Source organism: Solanum dulcamara, chromosome 3 (assembly GCF_947179165.1).
Source record: "Solanum dulcamara chromosome 3, daSolDulc1.2, whole genome shotgun sequence".
NCBI lineage: Eukaryota > Viridiplantae > Streptophyta > Magnoliopsida > Solanales > Solanaceae > Solanum > Solanum dulcamara.
In genome coordinates this window covers 50,892,460-50,908,302 of record NC_077239.1, presented here as the reverse complement: position 1 = coordinate 50,908,302, position 15,843 = coordinate 50,892,460, and the positions used below count along the sequence as shown (strand labels likewise).

The following is a 15,843-nucleotide window of genomic DNA, read 5'->3' as shown; positions in this document are numbered from 1 at the left end:
ACATGTTTATTAATTAATATTTATCTTAAATAATTAATTTAATATCATTTATAAAAGCCCTTATTTGTCTAATATAAATTTTAAGTTTAGATGATTAACTTTTATTTTTAAAATTTGATATAACCTTGTAATTACACTTGTGCAACCAAATAGTACAATTATAATTACACTGTAATTATATTGTGGCAAACAAATGTTGATAATTAATATCCTAATAATTATACAAATTTCAATTATCAAGTTACTTTTTAAACCGCCCTTAATATACATGTCACTACAATGTATGGATTACTATGATTTGGTGTTAAACTGTGAGGGCGGGTAAGTTATTCCCACTTGGAACTACTACTCTTTACCAATATACAAATGCATATCTACAGACTAGAATGGCTTTTCTCTCCCTAAAATACGTTGCGACCTTCTTTCTCCTGCAATCACGATTTCTTTTTTCTCATTTCTCATAATTAAAATAAGTTAAAAAGTTTTTTTCGAACCAACGGTCAAGTAAAGTTGAAGACATCACCAACATGAATTTGTAGTGCATTGGTGGAACTGTTTTACTCTTAATCAAATGTCTCGAATTCGAACCCTGAGAAAAAAAAATTTATGTTGGAAGCACCACCCACCTAATGAACCCTACCGTGCGCGATCCAAATTTAATTGGAGCTCTATGAAAACCAAAAAAAAAAAAAAGTTGAAGACATCAACTACATAGCTGGTTCACAATATTCATTTTTAAAAGTTCCTTGTTTCTTCTTTTTAATGGAGGTACATATCCTATGTTTCTCTTTACAAATATGAAATAGCACTCAACAATTTTTTCATGATTTGGAGCCTCTCATCTTTGAGATATAAAACACAAAATGTTTCCCTCTGTTATTTTCTAAAGGGATGCTCTATATCTACATATCTATGGGAATGGATAAATCTCCACATCTTTTACAATGAACTATATAAATACAAGACTAAAAAAAGATTACATGTACCTCAAAAGGCAGGCACAGTCTCAGACAAAATGGCCTTTATAGTAGATTACATTGGTTTTGGCCATAAACAAAACTAGGGTTCTGCCTGCTATAAGCTAATGTTGCTAATGAGCGGATGAACTGTCCTCGTCCGATGAACTATGTTGCCATCTTGCTGTCAACCCGCTAATGGCAGGCTGTAGATTTGGATTTACTGGAACTGGAAACTTGTGGGCAGAACTAACTATTGTACGTTCATTTATAATTCCAACTTCTTTGCAAACGCGATCAAGAACCATTAGGAAGTCTCTTACCACCATAAAGATCCTAAATGGGTGAGCCTCTTCTCTGGCTGAATTTCCGTGGAAATATTCCGTTATTTCTTTCACCAAGGACATGGCAACACTTTCTAGAGCTTGGAGCCTTATGATCTCCTCTTCTGCCATTTTCATAAACCTTCTCATGGACTCGGAAAATCTTTCTGTGCTGTTGTCCTTCAATCCAACTGCTTCAATTGATCGGACAACTTCAGCAATGTTTCCAATCCCTTTAGAAAGCTTTAAGACCTCACTATGAAGCACTTCTGAATCCATGGCAGCAGCTTTCTTAACATTTGTAAGCTCTGAACCAAGGTTGGAAACAACTTGGAGGCCAAGCTTCCGGCATTTGGCATCATCGTTCATGGTCAACTGTTGATCTTGATCTCCACCAGAAAGACGAGCACCTTCACTTCTTATGATCTCCTGTACCACAAAATGCAAGAGGGTTGTTTTCCCATCAGCTCCCTTCACATCTACAAGCTTTAGGAGGGTATCTAGTTTGAAAGCATGTGCATCACCCCGATTTGTCCCAACATTCATGCGGTTACCGGTCTTCAGCACTGCTTCCAGAAGCTTTAAGAACATTCTATTACTTCTCAACTCTTCACAAGCAGCCTGTGTCAAGTAGCAAAGCTCTGTAAGGTTTAAAACAGCCTAGAAGTCTTCTTCAAATATATTAAGATGACTTTTCTGCTATTGGTTTATGTGAGGAGATAAGAAACAGAGTATGAATACTTGAACAGGTCCAGTTAGCATGCAGTTCCACAGTTCAAGAGAGAAACACATGCCAAGTTCATCACAAGAGTATCAAAGTTCAGAGTTCAAGATGAAAAACTTGATTATTCTCCAGTCTAACAATTAGATGTCCTATAATACTGATGCAATGGCAATTCCTTCCAAAATCACATAACGCTATTTCTGAGTTTCATTTGTCATAGGTACCAGCAAATTTACTGATTTAGCATGTCAAACAGAAAAACCTTACACAAACCTTTCTTCTATCAAATCAAAATCAGAACTGTTTAGTGATTATTAGAGAACTCAATATACAACTAGAAGTTGAAGATGACCTGAAATAATTACCTCCAGAGTTTCAAATGACTTTTTGAGGTAGTCAACCTCAGAATCAAAATTTGAAATGTACAACATAGCATCTATCCTTTTGAATGCAAAAGGTATATCAAGCACTGCCTTGAGAAACTTCTCAGCTGGCCCAAGCTTAAACAGAGAATCATCTTTATATTCTTTCAGCTTGCGTTCTTCTTCTTTGGATGGAACCATCTTCAGTAAACTCTCAAGGAGCTCAGTCCCTAGGGCATCAGCGTTTCCTGAAAAGAGAATGTACTTAATTACTACAACTGGAGAAGAAATTATAAATTCTAGATGCACTTGCACGCTAAAAAGAAAAATAGAGGGGCATATTGAAGGTAAAAAGCAGCAAACAGAAGAAAACCCAAAAGGTAAAGCTGTCGACATGTTTCAGGAACAATGTACACCAATATGCAACCACAAACAAATAAAATGATGCTCTATCCTAATTATTAATACCCTGAAATCCATGAGCAAAAGCCACATAAAACCTATAAAGACCTCTAAACTAATCAGCTACCAATTAACTTCTAAAAGAATGTAATGTCTACACTGTACTCATTCATACTAGTAAAGATTAATGCATACGATGAACAAAGTATATTGTCTGAGAAGTTATCAGGGAAACCCCCAACCTGTATAGGTTAATTTATTTCATATTTTGGTGCAAGTTCTTGTAAGCATGTTTCAAGATCAATGCATATCAATTCTTCTATAATAACAGCACATGTGAACTGAATGACAATTCAACATTATGTAACCCTGCAGAAGATCTTTTCTGTAGAACTGGAGCGATTAGGCAACAATAAACTGACATTACTATCATCACAGTCATATTTCAGTTTTAATTTTCAAGTCTGAGAATAACAGAGTAGCAGAATACCTTCTAAAAGGGCTTCACACACTTCCTCAACAGTTACATTTAGTGCCCTTAGCAAAATTGCAATGTTCTGTGACTTCTTTGGATCAAGTACCCTATTCTCTTGGCTATGCGAGGGAAGAACAGGGCGTCTAGTCATTTCTTTTGGATTTAGAGTTGGAGTCTTCACAATAAACAACGTTTCTATCATCTCTTCATCCAATCTGTAAATAAATCAGCTCAGTTTTAATTGCCCGACAAAAAAAAGGAGTATTTCATATCTGTAATAAGTGTAACAATAGTTTAGATTATCCTACTTAAACGAACTCGATTTCAGTTGATCCCACACCATTTCCCGATCGGAACTAGCTCTTACTTTATCCCAATGCAAAGTCTTCAACTTTGGTTTTGGAGTTTCCTCGTTGTTCCCACCAGTATCACTTGATAAGCCTTCTATACTCTGGTCATTCTTCTCAATGGGTTGCTTATTACAAGGCAACTCCATTGGGGAAATCAGCACTGGACTCTCAAGTTCTATGGGTCTTAACGGAGTTACAAGAACTAGAGGCTTAGATGGTGGTTTTGAAATTGGTGTTGGAGTTTTTGGACTATCCCAATTTTTAACTGGTGGTGGCGGTGGCGGTGGTGGAGGAGGATGTATACAAGCCGGAATACTAATCAAAAGAGGTGGCGGTGGCGAAGGCGGTGGAGGAACTGAAACTGATGCATTCTGCTGTATGTGATTTCTGATTCTCATCGGAGATTCAACATTCTGATCCCAAACATCGGAAATTGTGGGTGATGAGTCAATACTTCTGCTTGAATATCTCTCTGGAGATGATGAACTAGGCGGAGATGGTGAATCAGACTCCCCGTCAATGACCAATATCGGCACAAAATCTGCTAGCGGCGGAGACGGAGGAGAAGGATACTGAGGTGGCGGAGCAGTAGGAACAGCAAGTAGTTCCGGTGACTTGGGCTGTGAATTTTTTGGACTTAAACTCACCGGTGGAGAAATGCTCAGCGATACAGACCTAACTGGTGAGCCCGAACCGGAAGTGGAAGACGAATAGGAAGAAGATGAGCTCGACCCACCAAAATTCTTGACCTCAACGGCGGCAAAATCCCTACGCGAGGCCGATCCAGTTCCGATCGAACTTTCTCTGCCATCTAAAGATTCTCTTGGAGAGTAAAACTCCTCATCATCCTCAGTTGTACGGGAGATAACATCTCCATTCCCACGCTTTAGCCTGAAACTCTGTCCATGTAGTGGCGGCAATGGATGGATCTCCGGGGAGTCCATTTTTGTGGAGGGTGCAGCAGTAGCAAGGTTGGCGTCACGACGATGTTGGTGGTTGTGGGTATCAATCCCAGTATGTGCACTGACCATAGTACCCAAGTAGAGGAATTCAGAACTGGTCTGTGATGGGGTTTGTAGTTTAGGAATATTAGTTGGGTTTGCATTAGATCTCTGTATTTTGTTATGAGTAGAAGTTGAATGTTGATTTCTTCTTCTGTTGCGTATATGGAAGAAGAGAGCAATGGAGAGAAGAAGTAGAGCAGCAAGAACGCAGGCGATGGCGGTAGATATGAGTTTTGATGAAATGGTTTTGGATTTGGATGAATGGGGAAGGATAAGAGAAGAGATATTAGCAGGGAAAGAAGCAAAAGCAGAAGGGGAAGGTGGAGGAGGAGAAGGAAAAGAGGGGAAAAAGGGAGTATTAGGAGTAGAAGAAGAGTCAAAAGGGTATTTGGGAGGTGAAGATGAAGGTGGATGTGAATCTTGTGGGAAAAAGGGCTGATGAAGTACACGGCGGTTGTTGGCGGAAACGGATACGACGACGAAGAAGAAGAAAGAAAAAGAAGGAAGCATGGTGGTAGAGAGGGAGGGAGAGTAGATAATAGATAGATAGATAGAGAGAGAGAGAGAGGAGGAAAAGTAAATATAAATGTAGGTAATAAGCTAAAGAAGAACAGAGTGAGGAGAGAGAAATGCATCGGATCTGCATGGATTTGGAGTAGCAGTAATTGAGAGTGTGAAAAGGTAGAAATAGTGAGTGATTAGAGAGCAATAATTAGAGATGAGTGGACAAGTGCCTCCACCCTCCCAACTCATTTTCGTCGACTACTCCACTATTTCTTTTATTCTTTACACTTTTACCTATTTACTACAAAACATTTCATTCTTATAATATCAAAAAATACAAAATACAATTATCACTTGCCATATCTCAATTTTAATTTATTCATTCATATACTTTCAATTGGGATGTCAATGGTGAGCCACGGATTTTAGGCTATCTGGGTTAGGAAGATTTTAGACTATGCCAATGCCGGATTGATTGAAAAAATCTTTTTTTCAAAATTAATGCGGGGCGAGTTGCGAATTTAAATATATTCAACTTTATTCTCTTTGCTACCATTTTTGCATGTTGATTTTTGTAATCTACTTTACCAATTGCACTTAATTTCCAAACTAATTCCCTTGCCTTTTTTTTACATCAAAGTAATGCATAGAGTAATTTTTGTAATCTACTTTACCAATTGCACTGAAATTTCTAAACTGTTTTCCTTGACATTTTATATCAAAGAAGTAGGTAGAGTAATTTTTGTAATCTACTTTAACAATGTTTCAAAATATTGTGAATTTTTGGTTTTTGATATTTTAACTCGTTTATATATTTATAGTACCCCATCTTAATCACAGTCTGAAAAAGAATTAGTCTCTGCCTGTAACACCCCTAAAACATTGTATGTGGTGTTTTAATTCTCTACGAAAATGTACACATATGATATGATATTATCTGATATGACCATTTTATATGATATGATCTATTACAGAGATATTTCCTACTCTGGATGTATGCTGTGCTATGGCGCCAGTGACTGAGTGGCGATCATATTTTATTCACCGAGTCCCGTAATGGAGCCAGATATGGCATATGTTTTTCTGCATGCACTACCTGTGTCTATGATAAATATTATGATATTCTGGATACTTTTCTCATTTTTGCACATTCTGTTCTGGTAATGACTTTACTTATTACAGTCCGCTTTACATATTTAGTACATTTTCCGTACTAACTCCTTTTTCTTTGGGGGGCTACGTCACATGCCCGCAGGTACAGACGCTTGGTTTGCTGATCTGCTCGCCTAGGACATCCACCCTGTTGGTTAGTAGTGCTCTTTTGTCCGGAGCCCTATTTTGGTACTAGTTTTTCTATTGTATATTTATACATATTGGTTAAGGGTACGACGGGGCCCTATACCATCATATGACTAGGCTACTGTTCTGTAGAGGTCTGTAGACTTGTGATGTGGGTTATGTATATATGTTTTGGGCTTTGTGTTCCGTGATGGCCTTAACGGCCCTCTTGTGCTATATTTGTTCTCATGCACTCTCTAGCGACCCCTTTTTGACTCCTACTTTTATCTATTATGCTAACAAGCTAAGTGGGGCTAAGGGTATATATGGGTGCCTAACTCGAGCACCAGTCAAGGCCTACGGAGTTGGGTCGTGACAAAAATGGTATTAGAGTGGTTTGGTCCTTAAAATATTTATAGACCGTGTCTAGTAGAGTCTTGTTTATCGGTGTGTTGTGTACCACATCTATAAACAGGAGGCTACATGACATTTAGGTTGTTACCTTTCGTTCTTGTCTTAGATCGTGCGATAGAGCTATATTATCAAGATGATTCCTCCCTAACAAAATGAATTGTTATGGTTTTCAGTAATGCCTCCAAGGAAAGCGACGGCTGCCCAGAAAGGCAAATCAGTAGCACCTGGCGAGATTAGCCAGGCCCACAGAGTTACTAGGGCCCGACCTTAGCCTGAGATGGAGGCTGTACCCCTGAAATCCAGCTCTGCGACGCCACCAGCATCAGAGGAGATTAGGGAAGCCCCAGCTGCAAATCAGAGGGCGGCTTCACCACCAGTTTTTGGAGCCCCAACACCCGAGTCTCTAGATCCACAGCCAGGAGATGAGGACAGGGCTATACAGGATGTGGTCCAGCTTTTGACTAGATTGGTGGCAGGCCAAGAGCATAGACGTAGTTTAGGCGGAGATCAGGTACACTAGCCAGATAGTTCGAGGGCTTATGAGTTTTTGACCTGTAATCCTCTAGAGTTCTTAGGGACAAAGCCCGAGAAAGACCCTAGGAGTTCATTAGAGAGATACAACATACATTACGTCTGACTAAGGCTTTTGCGACGGAATTGATTGAGTTGGCCTCGTATAGACTACACGAGGTAGCTGCTAACTGGTATAAGTCCTAGGAGTTATCCAGGTAGAGTTGCTCCTCCAGCAATATGGGACGAGTTTGCGGAGGCATTCCTCAGTCATTTCCTGCCTCCTGAGATGAGGAGAGCCAGGGTGGATAAATTTTTACTGTTGGGGCAGCAAGGTCGCAATGTTCGTGAGTATAGTTTGGAGTTTGACTCATTGGCCTGATATGCACCCATTTTAGTAACTGCTATGACTAACAGGATGCACAGATATGTGATGGGCCTAGATCAGTATCTGGTTGATAGTTGTTTGGTAATGGCTGCCCAGCCAGGGATGTACATCACCCATAGACAGGCACATGCTCAGGGCATGAAGGACAGACATAGAGGATACCAGTCCGACTGAGATTTTGGTTGGAGTCAGCCCAAGAGGGCCAGGTCAGTCGGGTATTTTGGAGAATTCCGGAGCAGACCATCCCAGCAGCAGGGTAGCAGACAGCCCACCCAGCTAGCATGGAGTATGCCTCTGCAGTTCGAAGACCAGAGACTAGGTGGCACAGGATATTCAAGAGCAGGTCTGAGCTCTAGGGCTTCTAGTCCGCAGCCAAACAGAGGCTCTGGTCAGATGAGGCCACCTAGGCCTCAGTGTTCCTATTGTGGCAGGTACTATTCGAGAGAGTGCTACCGCACTACATGGGCTTGTTTTTCTTGAGGCAGTCAAAGCCATGTGATGAGAGATTTCCCGTATAAGGATAGTTTGGGCGGTGCAGCTCGGCCTACTGGATTAACTGCTGGGTCATCATCTTCTTCGGCAGCTATATGCCCCACGGGGCAGGGTGCGTCTACACCAACAGGCCACGGTAGAGACCGTGGTGGAGTCTCTAGTTCTAGCGGTCTTTCTAACTGCAGTTATGCTTTGGCCACCCGGCAGGATCAGGAGGCATCACCAGATGTGATCACAGGTACATTGTTGACCTTTTCTCGGATTGTATATGTACTGATAGATTCAGGCTTTACATTATAATATATTCCTCTGTTGATGATTGATGAAATTGGGATGAATGAAATATGGCTTCGACTAAACTCCTACATTAAGTTGTATGACTCGAGTACCAGTACTTGGACTAAATTATGTACTATCTATCGAGAATACTAAGCACCCTATGGTTGTGCTAGGGTTTCTTATAGGGGCAACCTAAAGTATGGATGATCTAACAGAGGGTGTAGATGTGGTGCAGCATGTTAAATATGTTGGAATAGAATCATTTGTGCGTGAATAGTTGAAAATAAACAGAGGATGACATGGGTACACCCTAAAAGAGGGGAAGTGGATAAGAGAAGTATAAGCGTAGGAGAAAATCAAGTGACGCTATCATATGTAAATGGGAGCGCTTAAACTTCAAACGAGATCCCATAAGGGATGGATGCTATAATACCAGCACTAACGCACCGGATCCCATCAGAACTCCAAAGTTAAGCATGCTTGGGAGAGAGTAGTACTAGGATGGGTTACCCCTTGGGAAGTGACAAAGGAAATGAAACACAAGTATCCGTACCTATTCCCTATGTCTACAAGCAATCCTAACCTTTGGAACTCTGATATTGATTACTCGATGAAAGTATATGTTATGACAATGGGATATAGGAACTCTCCATATAGTCGGTATAAGATCCGGAGGAAGGTTTTGGTTCACATTTGAGGACGAATATTCTAAAGGGGGGAAGGATTTTACACCCCGTACTTTGGTACCTTGGAACGCTTCTTAAGCTTCTTATGTTTTTAGGGAGGCTCTTAAGTTTCTTAGAAGTCGTCATATGAGTCGGATAATCTATAACTCTATCAAACAACTCTAAGAAGAGGAGAATGAGATACTCCAATAATAGGGAAGATTGGAAATAGGGTTATAAGAATCCGAAAGGAGTTGGAGGCCAAATAATGGGTCGTAGGACTCAACTTACTCACGTACGCCACCGATTTGGAAGTCTTACATAACTAAGCTACTTGATTGCACATCTTAAGTAGTAAGGGACACATAGGCTCTTAAAGTGAGACGAGATTACGAACCCACAGAAGAGAAATAACGAGATATAGCACCTATTTGAAATAAGGAGATGTAGCACCTATTTGAAATAAGTAGGTGATACACCTACTTGAAACAAGTAGGTGACACACCTACTTGATGTGGGTCCCACGCTGCCATGTGGCGGCTTTGGATTTGATGCATGGATGAAGTGGCACCCAAGGGGATGCCACCTGTCACCCCTAGGGGTCTGCCATATGTCACCTACTAAGGACATGTATATACATGTGTATTAAGGCTGAATTTCTCACAAAATAGCCTTGAACTTAAAGGAGAAGAAAAGGAAACCCTCGGAGGCCAAGAGAGAGGGACGACGGCTTGGCCAAAGTGAAAGGTAAGCCCTAATTTCTTTTTGTGAATTAATTATCTAGGGTATACCAAGATGATATGAAGGTGTTAATAATCTAAAGTTATGCTTTGTATCAGCACCTGACAAATAGAAAACAACCACGACGTTTCAGCCGCAATTAAGGAACTTCCGAAGCGGCTTTTGGCAGGTTTTGGCCAATTTCGGGTAAGGTAAGGTCTTTTCTTTCAATTTGGAGTTTATGGTGTTGTTATGGAGTGTATTAAACTTCTTATATGTGGCTTTAAGTATAAAAATTTCACAAGGATGCTTGACGTTAGAAACAAACTAAACTAAGGTCGTTATAGTTAAATCGAAGTCGAGTAGTGTGTTGTTGTTGTTGTGCTGTTCTTGAAGGTGGTTTGATTGTGTATTGTAGGGATGTAAAGTATTCAAAAAGGGGTGTGGGAGCTTCTGGTATTATCCACACGATCCCCCGTTACATATGGTTAAAGGTTTTACAAAATAGAGATTAAAAATCCTCTTTTGGTATCGTAGTTTTGAGCGGGCTGTTTGGGACTTGCTTTGGGTAATGTTGCAGTGGTATGGTCATGTATTTGCTGCTGGTTAGTGTGGGTAATATGGATTATATGTTTATATTTTGGATAGGGCAAGTTATAGGGGAGATGCTGCCCGAATTCTGTTAACTTCTAACTAACTAATAGACTAGTCGAGAAAGGTGAATAAGGAATTGGTTCCTATGGGTAATTGGTGGTAGAATTACAAGATGGAAACTTGAAGGTCACTAACCTTAGAATTACTTTCATGTTAAATAGGTTCAAGGGACAACGAGGCGAACCTGTTATGAGTAATCCGTAAGAGGTATGTAAAGCTAACGTTTCCTTCTTTTGGCATGTTTTTGGCATAAGTATGTAAGGCTTAGAATTTCTTTTGGCATGTCTTCGGCATAAGTTTATTAAGATTATTCTATCTCTTGGCATGTTTTGGGCACAAATATGTAAAGCTAATCTTCCTTTTTGGCATGGTTTTTTATGAAGCAAGTATATGACCTTTATATGATTTCAAGGAAGTTTCTATTCGTAGAGCCGCTAGGATGGCTAATTTCTCAACTTCCAATAGATATTTCGTTATGCCTTGATATGTGTATATGATTCCCAAAGGTTCTATTTTGATATAAACCATAGTAACTTTTAAAAGGTACTTGATATGACTCTTGTCTTAATTTTTGAATAATAGCTCATCTTAAGTATCCCATCGAGTCTCAAATATGATTTAAATTGTATCTAGTTTCTCACTACTCCACTCGTGGATACCTCAATGCTTCTTTCACTAAGCTCGGGCTAGGTTTATTGACATGCGTACTTCTCTACATTGTTCGTCGTGCCCCGATGAGAGGGGCAGGTACGCTCTGTACATGGGATTTGTGGAGTTATGATGTGCCATGTACACATATGATATGATATTATCTGATATGACCATCTGATATGATATGATCTATTACGGAGATATTTCCTGCCATGTACACATATGATATGATAATATCTGATATGACCATCTGATATGATATGATCTATTACGGAGATATTTCCTACTCTGGATGTATGCTGTGCTATGGCGCCAGTGACTGGGTGGCGACCACGTTTTATTCACCGAGTCCCGTAATGGGGCCGGATATGGCATATGTTTTTCTGCATGCACTACCTGTGTCTATGATAAACATTATGATACTCTGGATATTTCGCTCATTTTTGCACATTCTATTCTGGTAATGACTTTACTTATTACAGTCTGTGCTTTACATATTCTGTACATTTTCCGTATTGACCTCCTTTTTTGGGGGGGTGCTGCATTACATGCCTACAGGTACAGACACTTAATTTACTGATCTGCTCGCCTAGGACATCCACTTGTTAGTTGGTAGTGCTCCTTTGTTTGGAGTCCTATTTTGGTACTAACTTTTCTGTTGTACATTTGTACATATTGGTTAAGGTTACGACGGGGCCCTGTCCCATTATATGACTAGGCTATCATTCTGTAGAGGTCTATAGACTTGTGATGTGGGTTATGTATATATGTTTTGGGTTTTGTGTTCCATGATGGCCTTAACGGCCCTCTTGTGCTATATTTGTTCTCATGCGCTCTCTAGCGACCCTTTTTTGACTTTTATTTTTGTCTATTCTACTAACATGCTAAGTGGGGATAAGGGTACGTATGGGTGCTTAAATCGGGCACCAGTCACGGCCTATGGAGTTGGGTCGTGACAGGAAGAGACCCCCAAAAGTTGGATTTAGAAATCTTTTAGTACTACGATAGTTTTCATTGCTTTGCGTCATAATGGTTTATACGATGATATGATTACAAGCGTAATTGAGGTTGGTGAGTTAGCTTACGAGCTATGCAACTTGGTGATTAGCTATCAAATGAATGAGAGGGAAAGTACATTCCATATTTATAAAGAATGATAGGAGTGTGGGATTGTACATATTGGGTATTACTGCTGATGACTCTAGGCCTATATTGACGATAAATGTCATTGTGAGGCCTCCGATTGAACCATCGAATTCATTTAATGACGACAATGATAATTCGGCTTGTACATGTTGGGTATTGCTGCTGATGTCTCTAGTCCTATATTGAGGATAAATGTCATTGTGAGGCCTCTGATTGAACCATCGAATTCATTTAACGACGACGATAATAATTTGGCTAAAGATGAGAGCTTGGGTGATCATTCATAGAGCTTAGGTAACTTTTCAAATAAGATCTTGTGTGATGATTCAATAAATATGTGTGATCATCCAATGGATATGGACAACAACAAGTAGATGCGGAATATCCTAAAAATTTTGAAGACTTGGACAAAGAGAGGGAATTGGGATCACAACCCAACCATTTCTTTTTGGATGAAACTAATTTCTATATAAGTCAAACATTCAGTAGCAAGAGTGAGCTGAAATTGTTATTATCCGAAGTGGTGATGAGTAAGCCTTTTGATTTTGCTATGATGAAGAGTTGTACTAAATATTTAAAGATGAAATGTGTATATCGTATTTACGGGTGGATATTGCAAGCGAAGAAGTATGAGTGCTCAGATAGATTTTGTATCTAAAAGTACATTAGCGATCACAGTTGCAGTGTTGAACATACCAACAAAAGCCATAGAAATTTTTTGACCAAAGTCATTGCATCACTTTGTGTGAATTTGTATCGCCATGGCAAGGGTCCAAATGTTAAGGAGATTCAAAGGGTTATTATTAATTCTTTTCGCAGCAGTCCAAGCTACTGAAAATATTGGAAATGAGGTGTGATTGAGAAGGAAATGGTCCGAGGGACAGCAGATTATGGGTATTCATGCTTACTAGCTTTTTCCTACATGTTCGACACTTTTAATGTTGGTTCTAGCTATTCTATCATGGTAAACGGGGATAGTCATAGGTTTATGTATTACTTCTTAGCCTTCAGAGCTTGTATTAGGGTATTCACCCATATGAGAAAGGTTGTACCGGTTGACGACACTAATTTACATGGTAAATATGAGGGCATGTTGTTGAACGCCGTTGCACAAGATACGGACAACCATGTTTATCCAATTATATTTTGTGTTGTGGACAAAGAGAACGATGCGTCTTGGACGTTCTTATTTGAGAAGTTGAAGGAGATTGTGGTCGATGAATCAAATTTGTGCTTTATCTCCGATAGACACAAGAGCATCGCCAATGTTTTTTTTGAATGTTTAAAATCATTCTTATCACGGATATTACATGAGGCATCTCAGTGAGAATCTCCGAATAAATCATCATTGAGGAGATTCCCTCTATCTATACTACAATGCATCAAAGTCATATTATATAAATAAATTTAACAATCATTTTGTAGAATTCAAGAACAATTGCCCCATGGCAGCCAATGTCCTAAGCATGAAGTTGATTTTGAAAAGTGAAGAAGAGCACATTTTCCAAGCAATAGGTATGCAGTGATGACCACAAATATTGCCGAGTCACTCAACGCTATGTTGATAGAAGAAAGAGAGTATCTCGTAGCATCCATATTCAATTCATTTACTAAGAGGTTTGGAGAATTGTTCAGGGAGTGACATGCAGGTTCTCTCAAATCTAAGGATAGTGAAATGGTGCCGACTGCCAAAAAGATTGCAAGAGAAAAAATGATCGAGGGAGACTCCTTATATATGGAGGACGTAATCGGAGACGACAATCAATTCACAATATTTGGGGTAGGATCTACTGCCAAAGTGAACCTACTTGAAAAGACATGTTCTTACAAGGAATATGACTTGGTTAAGGTACCATGTGCTTATGCAATGGCTGCTTTGCGATTGAAGCATGGCAATGAGTATGACTTGAGAATTTATGAGTACTCTTCGCCTTTGTATAAAGCTAAAGAATATTGCCTTGCATACTCTGAATCTATTAATGTTGTCCCTCTCGAGTCAAAATGATGTTTGCCACAGGAATTTCTAAATGTGAAGATTCTTTCACCCCTTGTGGATATCAAGCTTGGGAGGAAGAAAAGAAAATGTGTGAAGAGTGTCAGTGAGAATTTCAAGTGCAAGAAGAGGAACATGCATGCTTATCTAATATATATATATATATATATAATTATTCTATTGATCAAAAATAACTTTTGTACCATGCATGCTTATCTAATATATATAGATATATAGTCATTCTATTGATTAAAAACAATTATGTATATATATAATCATCTTATTGACCCAAGAAAAATAATTCAAACATAACTAATACAAGTATTACTTGGATATACGCTCGACCAAACGATCCCTTAAATAATTATCAAAAAAACAGATGTAACCGTTAGAGAACTTTGTATTTGAATATTATCATCAGTGATCATAATATATAGGTCATTTATACAGTCAATACTTTTCCAAGTGAGAGGTATGTGTTGGACCAACGAGATATACACTCCATCATTATTCAAGTATATGCGGGTTGATATAATAATCTAAACATGATCGATACTTCACCTATTGGATCGTGATACTTACATATAGATCATAATTATTAAAATTAAAAAAGGAGAATAATTGATTAATAATAGATTACGTTGTTGAAATTTATTCAATTAAATGAATTTAAACAAGTAATTTGATCATGTACGGGTGAATACAAGATGGGAGTGGTGATCAACAATGTACAAGGAAGAGTTGTGGTTATACAATCAAGATCCTCAGAGTAATGCTTGAGAAAGCATAGATATGTTGTGAGGTTGTCACTTGTTCAACCACAACTCTTCATCATGTAAGGGTCCATGTAGATTGTGGGTGGTGATGAACGATGTGTGGAAAGAATTGTGGTTGAACAAGTGACAACCTCACAACATACTTATGCTTTCTCAAGTATTACTTTGAGGATCTTGATTGTATAACCACAACTCTTCCTCGTACATCGTTGATCACCACTCCCGTCTTACATCCACACTTACATGATCAAATTACTTTTTAAACTCATTTAATTGAACTAAATTTCAACAACATAATCTATTATTAATTAATTATTCTCCTTTTTTAATTTTACATGTTATGATCTATATGTAAGTATCACGATCCAGTAGGTAAAGTATAAATCATCTTTAAATTATTGTATCAATCCGCATATATCTAAATAATGATGGAGTGTATATCTCATTTGTCCAACACAGACCACTCACATAGAAGAATATCGACTGTATAAATGATCTAAATATTATGATCACCAGTGACAATATTCAAATACCAAGTTCTCCAACGGTAACAAAGTATAAATTACTACTCTTTCAATGATAACATCTATTTTTTTGTATAAAAGGAAGGCAATCCCTCATTTTTTTTGACTCATTAAATCTTCCATCTTATTCTATTTTAAACAGCTCAAAGATTTCTTTTTTCACAATGTGTCAAGCATCTCAAATATCCTATACAAAAAAGTCTTACATTTGTCGTTGTGATTTTCCAGCTATGTTGAGGACATAACATACCAA

The 15,843-nt window shown here is 38.7% G+C and overlaps 1 protein-coding gene and 1 pseudogene across 1 annotated transcript; one reads left to right on the top strand and one right to left on the bottom strand.

Annotated features, from left to right (window-relative positions):
* Positions 1 to 802: 802 nt before the first annotated feature.
* LOC129882590 (formin-like protein 1) lies at positions 803 to 5,252 on the bottom strand. The gene is made up of 4 exons (XM_055956967.1): positions 3,551 to 5,252; positions 3,258 to 3,457; positions 2,369 to 2,613; positions 803 to 1,900 (listed from the first exon to the last, which is right to left on the bottom strand). Exons 1-4 carry the CDS (start codon positions 5,104 to 5,106, stop codon positions 1,091 to 1,093), a joined length of 2,811 nt encoding a protein of 936 aa, XP_055812942.1. The 5' UTR covers positions 5,107 to 5,252; the 3' UTR covers positions 803 to 1,090.
* Positions 5,253 to 8,880: 3,628 nt separating this feature from the next.
* LOC129883856 (5S ribosomal RNA) lies at positions 8,881 to 8,998 on the top strand (annotated as a pseudogene).
* The last annotated feature ends 6,845 nt before the right edge of the window (positions 8,999 to 15,843 follow it).

Coding starts and splice junctions, on each gene's coding strand:
- LOC129882590 (XM_055956967.1), bottom strand. CDS start 5,106: ATGCTTCCTTCTTTTTCTTTCTTCTTCTTCGTCGTCGTATCCGTTTCC. Junction 3,458..3,550: donor CTGAAATCGAGTTCGTTTAA/GTAGGATAATCT, acceptor ATTTATTTACAG/ATTGGATGAAGAGATGATAG. Junction 1,901..2,368: donor AGTCATTTGAAACTCTGGAG/GTAATTATTTCA, acceptor TACTTGACACAG/GCTGCTTGTGAAGAGTTGAG.